The sequence below is a fragment of the Alosa alosa genome, chromosome 23 (assembly GCF_017589495.1).
Source record: "Alosa alosa isolate M-15738 ecotype Scorff River chromosome 23, AALO_Geno_1.1, whole genome shotgun sequence".
In the NCBI taxonomy this organism is placed as follows: domain Eukaryota; kingdom Metazoa; phylum Chordata; class Actinopteri; order Clupeiformes; family Clupeidae; genus Alosa; species Alosa alosa.
Genome location: NC_063211.1, coordinates 21,072,884 through 21,082,883, shown reverse-complemented (window position 1 = coordinate 21,082,883; position 10,000 = coordinate 21,072,884). Strand labels below are relative to the sequence as shown.

The window sequence follows — 10,000 nt, the reverse complement described above, 5'->3', positions numbered from 1 at the left end:
TGAGAGGATGAGAGGGAGACAGAGAGAGAGAAGGAGAGTGAAAGGGAGAAAGAGATACAGAGAGGGAGAGGAGGAGAGCGAGGGAAAGGAGGAGAGCGAGGGAGACAGAGAGGAAGAGACAGAGAGAGGTGTAGAGTGAAAGAGAGAGATAAAAAGAAAGAGTGAGAGCACTATCCATGGTGTAACAGAGCCCCAGGTGAGGGAACAGGTGAGATCAGGGCTCTTGGCGACGGTAAAAAGTGAGGCAGATGCCACCTGTGCCCCAGAAGATGCCCCACCACTAATCGAAACTACGTTGGCTGTGAGGGAGCCGGGTGGATGATGACAGAGATGCTGCCTCGAGCCGGCCCTCGGCGCGAGGTCGCCACGGGCAACAAGTATGCTGAGGTTACCTGTGAAACGCTACAGAGCTGCTTCACACCCAAACACCCGGAACCACGCCAACACCACAAAGCCAATCGTTAATCACTCACACTGTTATATACACACACACAAAGCCAATCATTAATCACACACACTGTTATACACACACACACACACAAACACACACAGAAACAAGCCCTCTCACTAAGCCCATCATACAAATAATATAAAGAAAAGCAAAGGTCCACACAGCCCCCATAACACACATAAACCCTCACCAACAGCACAACAAAGTCAGCTTCACACGCCCTCTTGCCTTTCATCGTGCTGTTTGAACAGAGCCGTGTTATCCCATGTTATGCTCTCCAATCCTCTCAATCTGTGGCAACGTTATCCGTGTCGAGAGGGGGAAGAGAAAAACGCCTGGCTGGGCTTTGGCTGGGCTGGCTGGCTGGTCTTAAAAGGCTGGCTGGGCTGGGCTGGTGGCACGGAGGAGAGGAGGCCCAGGGAGCAGGTCCACAAGCCCCTTCAGAACCACACCATCACTTGTTTGCTCTGCGCTGATGATAAGTGTGTAGGTTCTGCAAAGATAAACAAACAGTGTTGTCGTACTGCCAAGACATCCTTCGTCTGGACATGTTTGTGTCTGTGTGTGTGTGTGTGTGTGTGTGTGTGTGTGTGTGTGTGTGTGTGCGTGTGTGTGTGTGTGTTTGAGCACCTGTGCATGAATAGGCATGTCTGTTAGTATCTTTGTGTGTGTGTGTGTGTGTATGTGTGTGTGTATGTGTGTATTTGATGGAATGGGCATAAGGCAGATGGCTAGCTAGACATAACCTCATTTGTGCTACAGGGCACAAATCACACATAAGGCAAAGTGATTGTGGGAGACCCTGATTGGTTCAGATACTGAAGCTACGGATTAATGCTACTTAGCTTTTTGTGAGTGTGGACACAGTGATGTGTGTGTGTGTGCACTCATGTGCATCTCTCTGGTTATTGGTCTCTGTGATGTGCATGTGTGAGTGTGTGAGAGAGAGAGTGAGTGTGATGGTATGTGACCAAAGGATTTGGTGTTGCTCTCAAAGAGAATTTTAAATACTTCCTGCTGTGCATGGCACTAGCGTGGAGAGTTTTGAGCGATATTCACTTTTGACATTCTGAATATGATTTTTACTGATGCTCATAAATTACGCAATTGTTTGAATCAATTTCCCCTCCTTGAACAACAGCCCAGTGTATTCTCACTGTGAGTCCAGGGTTGAACTTGGGGGCTCTCATCAGTCGCCATTTCTCTGTTTGCGTTGGAACAGGTCTCAAACTCCTAACCACACACACACTCTCTCTCTCTCTCCCCTTTTTCTCTCTCTCTCTTATACATACACACACACACACACACACATATGCACAAACACAGACCCACACACACACACACACACACACACACACACACACACACACACACACACACATATTTAGTAACACACACACAACACACACACACACACACACACACACACACACACACACACACACACACACACACACACACACACACACACACACACACACATGCTTATTTAGTAACTCACACACACACACACACACACACCAGATCCCTCCGTGTTCAGGTAGTAAGCTGATCACCTGCTTTAATGACTATGCAGGGCTCCCTCTGTTGGAGAGAAAAGGCACACAGACGCCTGTGTCTCTCTCCCACAGATCAATCACAGGCTGCTCATCCACTCCGGTGCCTGTGACAAACACGTCCCCCAGTCAGCCTGCACCCTTCAGCACAGCTGACACAAATCTGGACACTAGTCAATTCTCTGTTACATGGAGTCACTTTTCAGTATTTCTTTCTCTCTGTTCTCTAGTGCATATCTTGTGTGTGTGTGTGTGTGTGTGTGTGTGTGTGTGTGAGTGTGTGTGTCTGTGTGTGTGTGTGTCTGTGTGTGTGTGTGTGTGTGTGTGTGTGTGTCTGTGTCTGTGTATGCATGCCAATGTAAGTATAGCGATGGTGATTGATAGATGCTTATGAGAAGATCTGAATTCACACAGAAGATTTAATCTGTTTCTCTCTTCCCCCCCCCCCTCTTCCTCCTCCTCCTTCTCTTCCTCTCCCTGCGTCTCCAGTCCCGGTCTCGGCCTCGCGTCCTCCTGTCACCATGGAGACCAACACGACGACAGCCTCAGACAAGAAGGAGTGTAAGTCCTCCAGCCTAGACAGCCACGGACACGGCTTCAGCGACCTGCCCAAGAAACCCTCACCCACGACCATGACCAGAGGTACTGAGACCCCCTCATGCCCCCAGACACACACAAAAACACACACACACACACACACACACACACACACACACACACACACACACACCCACACACACACACACACACACACACACACAGACACACACACACACATACAGACACAGACACAGACACACATACTGTACGCGCACATTTACATTCTGTAAACCATCTCCCATGATGTCAGCATAAAACAACTTGCCCTCTATGCGTCCCAGAGTTTAACTTTTTGTCTCTCTGATTCTCAATATTTAACACCTCTGGACTCCACTGGACTCCACTGGAGAGACCCACGGAAGCTCAGGTCTTCCCCACTACATAATGCACATTCTTTTCCTCCTTTCTTTTCTTTAGTCGGTTAGTCTTTCGTTCTTTCTTTCTTTCTTTCTGTCTCTTTTTTTGGTCAAAGATAGATGGGCCGGGCCTGTGTGTGAGCGGGAACATAGCTATGAAATATGCATATGCCAGATAAAAAAAAAAAAGCGCAAGGCCTGTGTGTGTGTGTGTGTGTGTGTGTGTGTGTGTTGCGAAAGCGGATGCTCCTGGTCATAATCGGCCCTGATCAGCTCCTCTTGAGAGAACCTGGAGCCAGAGGTGACTTACAGTATAGAGCTGACAGGAATGGCAAATCAGAGGCTGCTTCTGAGGCCAACACACACACACACACACACACACACACACACACACACACACACACACAATTATACACACACTCACAGAGACACACACACACACACACACACACACACACACACACAGCAGCGCCAGCTGCCGCAGAAGCCCGCAGGCGTCCAACAGGTTAGGAGGACAAGAGAGGAGGAGGAGGAGGAGGAGTGTGTGACAGCTTCCAGCGGCCGGTGTGTGAGGTGTTGGTGCTCAGCCGTCACAGCAGCGGTGAATGAGACCTGACGCACGCAGGACTGGGACAAATGGGCTGTTTGTGTTGGACCGCACTCGGTGTCACTGCCTCTCCTTTGTGTAAAGATTCAACATAAATAACATACAGATGAATGAGGAGATAGATAGAGAGAGAAAGGGAGAGAGAGAAAGAGACAAAGGGAGAGAGAGATTTGGAGAGAGAGAGAGGAGAGAAAGAGGGAGGAGAGAGAGAGAGAGAGGGCGAGCTTTTGCCTGTTTTAAAGATGTCAGTGCAGGCGTGATGAAAGCCGTGCATAATGAGGCTGAAAGACCTTGTTCTTACCTCCAGAGTATAAAAGTAATAAATTACTAACACGCTGCCAGAGCACTGGACGCTGCCGTCCGCCTGAGACTGACAAAGATGCTGATTGAGGGGCCACCTTTGAAATGGTAATGGCACTTGTGATTCTCCGTGACATTTTTACACATTAATGAAGGCCTTGGTGGCCTGCCATCACGGAGAAAAAGGAAGACGCATTAATTGTTAAAGGATTCGGCCCGAACCGGGTCACTCATTCTGCTCGCGATCCGGCATGGAGCCAGGGACGCTGTTAAACGTCTGGGGGGAAGAGCTGCAGCCGTTTTCATTGTTTGGTTTGATCCACAGCGCCTAAATTTGTCAAACGAGTGCAAACGACTTTTTTACAGGCAGACGCAGGTTTTAAGTTGAACTGTGAAACCTAACTCTGGGAGTCGTGCCCCAGCCAGGCTGTTATATTCAACTGGAAATATGTCCGTGAGGAATATGGAATTTATCCAACGTTACGTTTCACCTTATTAAATTCCCCACGATCGCATTCCTTCAGGGTAGAGAAAGGTGGTAAGGTGTTACGTTTTATTTTTATTTATTTATTTTTTACTCGACTCAAACCGATATTACATGAGCTCCGCTCTGAGACACGGGGAACAAACGCACAGTGACTTCAAATGAGGGCTGCGAAGCACAGGGCAGTGGATTAGACAGGTCACTGCATTAAATATATGTTTGTGTTGATCTTAATGACGAGTGGCAGGGTTGGTCTTAGCCATGCTGCTAAAGTGTGTCCAGGGCTCTCAAAAGAGAGAGAGAGAGAGGGAGAGAAGGAGAAAGAGACACAGAGAGAGAGAGATGGAGAGAGAGAGAGAGAGAGAGAGAGAGAGAGAGAGAGAGGGCGAGCATTTGCCTGTTTTAAAGATGCCAGCATGCTGGATGAAAGTGCATAATGAGGCTGGAAAGACCTTGTTCTTACCTCCAGAGTATAAAAGTAATAAATTACTAACACACTACCAGAGCACTGGACGCTGCCATCCGCCTGAGACTGACAAAGATGCTGATTGAGGGGCCACCTTTGAAATGGTAATGGCACTTGTGATTCGCCGTGACATTTTCACACATTAATGAAGGCTTTGGTGGCCTGCCATAATCAAGCAATGGTCATTAATTGTTTATAAAAGAAATGTGTGAATATAGGACATTTGTTCTTATTCACTTTTGTTCAACAGGACATGCTTGCCATGACAGATAGTCAAGGCTTTGCCCAGAAAACCTACATACTGTACATATTAATGGACAATATAAACTGTGGTGAATACAGCAATTTTGTCCATGATTCAACAATCAAACCTCACGGGCAGTAGCCACTTCAGATATTACTTCTGAACTGACCTGCACCTAAGGGTCATTTTTGTATGGTTTCTTCTCACGTCCTCAGTGTCCCATTACTTTTGTCTCTGAGTCTCAAAACGATTTAGTCTCACCAAGAAAACTCTCGAAACAATGGCTGTCTTGTTGTGTGGGGCAAATGTGTTTCAAATCTTCGTCCTGGCTGTAATTAAAAAAACATTTGATGACCGTCGGTCGGTTAGACCCCTGAGAGCTTAATCTCTTAATGTGATCAGGGCACTCATTTAATCTCATCTACGTAGCTGGAAGAAAGTGCCCGATTGAGACACACACACACATACACACACACACACACACACACACACACACACACACACACACACACACACACACACACACACACACACACACACACACACACTGAGATCATATGTTTAAGTATGTTGGCCCGGAGAGGTCTCTATTAAAACTGATGCCTCCTGTAGCTGAGGCCCCTGTGTGTGTATGTGTGTGTGGTGTATGTGTGATGGAGACCTCAGTCGGGCCCCCAAGGGCCAGAGCATGGAGGATTAGTGCAGAGGGCCACACCCTGTGGCTTAGTGTGTGCCCTGCTATGCTCAGATTATGGTCCTCATGGGTGTACACACACACACACACACACACACACACAGACACACACACACAGACAGAGAATGAGAGAGAGAAAAAGGCTCAGACTTGGCTCAGTGTGTGTGTGTGTGTGTGTGTGTGCTTGCATGCCTGTGTTGGTCCTATTTTAGGGGCTTGGGACAAATTAAACAGCGATTCCTGAACACTGCCACACTTCAAAACACCTGGAACTTATTACAGAGAAGGTGTGTATGTGTGTGTGTGTGTGTGTGTGTGTGTGGTGGGGGGGCAGAGAGAGAGAGAGAGAGTGAGTGACACAGAGAGAAATAAACAACCACTGAGAAACAAACAGACAGAGAGATTGAGAGGAGAGACAGGCAGAAAGGGAGAGATGGAGACACAGATAAAGAGAAATAAAGAGAGACAGATAGAGAGGCATTAAGAAGAGAGAGGGGGGAAGGATGAAGATGAGAGAACGAGAGATTAGAGAAGGCGGAGAGAGAGAAGCGGAGGTTATGAGGATAGGATGTCGGGGCAGTAATCAGCCATGTGGGTAAGGAGACGTACCTCACACACGACTGACTGCCCTCTCCTTCCTGGCTACATCACCCAGTCCACTCATGTCCCAATCATGCCAACGATAAACAACAACAACAACAATAAAAAGTCACACACAGTGCCAAATAGACTCACTTTCCCCAAAATTCTTTAAGTCACACAAAAAATGACAAATTACAGATTACATATTACAGAAATTGTGTAACACATAGTGACTAAGTAACTTGGTATTAAGATTTGTCAGCACAAGAGGATTTTCCTATGTCTTCTCTTCAGCTATGTGACTCCAAGTATCACACACACACACACACACACACACACACACACACACACACACACACACACACACACACACACACACACACGGCAGGAAGCTCTGTGTCGTTGTCCGCCCGTTAAGTGGGCAGACCTCAGCTGTCTGGCATCGCACAGAGACAGGGCGATTACTTATCCACAAGCTGTGTGTGTGTGTGTGTGTGTGTGTGTGTGTGTGTGTGTAATATGCATGATTATTCCCAGGCCCAGACACTGATAAGTGAGTGTGCCCAGTGCGGAGCGCGGCACACGAGGTCCTTGAACCCTGAGATCGCGGCGCATTCCGCAGCAGCAGCAAGCGAACAAGAGAGAGAGAGAGCGAGCGAGAGAACAAGAGAGAGCGAGTGAGAGAGAGAGAGAGAGAGAGAGAGAGCAGGGGAACACAGTGGCGGCGGCGGATGGGTTTTGGAAAATATACTACCCTGTTACACCACTTTATTGCCGGGCGGGTGGTTTTACCGGGGGCCGAGGCGCCCCCCTCGCCCCTCGCGATGCCCACCTCAGAGATGGAGAGAGAGAGAGAGAGAGAGCGCAAGAAAGAGAGAGAAAGAAAGAGAGAGGGAGAGAGAGGGGAGGCTCTATTAAAGAAACCCTTCCTGTTTTATACGGCCTGTCCCACTTTATTTATCTGCCGCTGTTTCACCTCTATCAGAGAGCAGGGGTAATGTCGACTTTTAATATGTTATTTACACATAAACACATAAAAAAGAGCAGCAGGAAAAAAACACACGCCTAAGCTATTTACAACCGCCTAGATGTGGATAAGGGAGAGAGAGAAAGACTGAGAGAGAGGGAGGGAGAAAGAAAGGGAAAGAGAGGGGTAAACGGGTGAGAGAGAAGGAGGGAAAAGAAAGAAAGAAAGAGAGGGAGGCAAAGGGAGGAAAAGAATAGAGAGAGAGAGACAGAGAGAGAGGGGGGGGGTAAGGGGAAATGGGGGTGGAGAATGAATGGGGCCGTGGTCCATTCCGATCTGTTATATCAGAGTTTAACAATCTGGATTGCTAATAGAACCATTTATCACAGCCTGGTCATTTGTTTTATGTTAGCAGCCCAGGTTCTTTTCCCAGTGGTCCATGGAAATAGGGTGTTTGTGTGTGTGTGTGTGTGTGTGTGTGTGTATGTGTGTGTGTTAAGTGTATACATGTATACATGTATGTTTTGTGTATGGGTGTATACATGTGTGTGTGAGTGTGTGCGCGCGCATAATGAACTCCAGAGTCACTTTGCTTAAAAAGTGAAAACAATGCCAGAGTCAATTACCATGGGCTCAGGTGCATGGCCCCCTATCTCTCTCTCCCTCTCCATCACTCTCTCTCTCTCCCCCTCCATCACTACCTCTCTCTCCCTCTCCATCACTCTCTCTCTCCCCCTCTCCATCACCACCTCCCTCTCTCTCTCCTTCCCCCCCTCCATATCTCCCTCTCTCTGTCTGTTTAGCTGCTGAAGGTCTGTGGGGGTTTTATGTGGGGTGTTGAGGTGATGCTGGCGGCCCAGTAAAGTCTCCGTCTGTGGTGGCGGCGGCCGCTCTGCTCCGCTCTGGCTCTCGTGGCAGCTTTACGGCAGCCAGAGGCCCGTTTCACCGTCACCGTCACACTGCGGTGCGGAACACGGGCGCACGGCACGCGCTCGGCACTGTCGCCGACGGAAACCGCCAGGCCCCCGGCTCCCGCCTCGTTAATGAATTTAAACGAGGGCCTGCATGTCTTGTGACAGCTGGCATCTGTCAGGGTGGTGAGGTGGCAGCGAGCGCCATCCTGCTTTCCTGATTCCATGGAACCCCTGAACCACTCCACCCACCCCCAAACACCCCCCCCCCCCACCTCCACGAACCCCAGACTCAATGCCTCCGCCCTCTCCAGGAAACATTCCCAATTTACAACATAGAGTGAGGGAGAGAGAGAATATGGAAATATGGAAAATTATTAAATTATTCAATCAATTACAAAAATATTGCATCCCCACAAAAAGTCCTCTGTCCATGTGTATTCTTGTTAAAGCGTCCTATGTGTGGACGGTGGTTTTGCCTCTTCTGTATTATTTGAAGGAAAACGCCACACGTAAACGCCACACTTCAGCCTGAAGTAAAAGTGCAGTAATGCAGAACATGTGGAGGATGTGGAGGATGTGGTTTTTCTTGATCTGTTAGGTATCTGTCTGCCTGCCTGCATCTTCCCTGCTCCCCAATCTCTCTCTCTCTCTCTCTCTCTCTCTCTCTCTCTCTCTTTCTCTTTTTCCCTCTCCCTCTCTCTCTGTCTCCCAATTCATCTGTCTTTCCTTCTCTACTCTCCCTCTCTCCCTCCCTCTCTCTCTCCCTCTTTCTCTCTCTCTTTTTCCTCTTTCTCTTCTCCCTCTCTCCATCCCTCTCCCTCTCTCCCTCTCTCTCTCTCTCTGTAAGCTGCTAGTAAGTAGGGCAGCAGTGTGAGCTGGCGTCAGGCGTGGGTAATGATTTGATTAACTGGCTTTGGTGGCTGCAGACATCCATCTTGCTGCGCTGGCGAAAGAGTGGGTGTCGCTCCGCTGGCGCCAGGCGGTGGAGGGATGGATGGATGCTTGCCCAAAGTACTGCCAGTGCTGGCGCCATTTACGCTAACACCCACCCGGCCGGCTGGCTGAGTCAGACTGACCCGGGGGGACAAAGACGGGTACTTAGCACCTCGCGGGCCAGCCCAGTCCCCAAGACCCTCAGCACCACACACACATGTGAACATGTACACACAAACACACACACATGCGAACATGTGCACACAAACACACACACACATATACACACACACACATGCTCAAACACACACACATGCACACACACACACACACACACACACACACACACCAACACACATGCACATGTACGCACAAACACATACACACATACACACAGAACCACATGCACACACACAGTTGCCTTAAAAATGGACCAGTGTCATAAAGGAGAATAGAAGAATATGAGAGAATGATGAGGGAAATGAAGTGAATAAAGAAGGAATAGAAGCATCAGGACAGAGAGAGAGAGAGAGAGAGGAGAGGGGAACCAGACATTAGTCTAGCTTGCTTAGCTGAGGATGGGCTGAGGCTTTGCATTTTGGTCCCAAATTTAGCCCAAATTACACAGTGAAGTAGAGTAGAATAAACAGAGGCAGCCGCCGCAGTCATGGAGCCAGGAGAGGAAGGAGAGCCGTTGGTCCAGTAAGCAGTGAGCACAGCACAGCACTAACACACCACTAAATAGAGCAGTTACTCAGCATAAGGCAGTGCAGGAGAGAGACCTTCCCATCTCTCTCTCTCTCTCTCTCTCTCTCTCTCTCTCTCTCTCTCTCTCTCTCTCTCTTC

At 48.6% G+C, this 10,000-nt stretch overlaps 1 protein-coding gene across 1 annotated transcript in view; it reads left to right on the top strand.

Moving 5' to 3' along the window:
• The window catches only part of LOC125288985 (zinc finger protein GLI4-like), a 98,417-nt gene that overhangs the window by 18,408 nt on the left and 70,009 nt on the right, over window positions 1–10,000 (top strand). Inside the window, 1 exon segment of the mRNA XM_048235698.1 lies at window positions 2,497–2,649. Coding sequence (XP_048091655.1) covers window positions 2,529–2,649 — 121 coding nt within the window. The 5' untranslated portion in view covers window positions 2,497–2,528.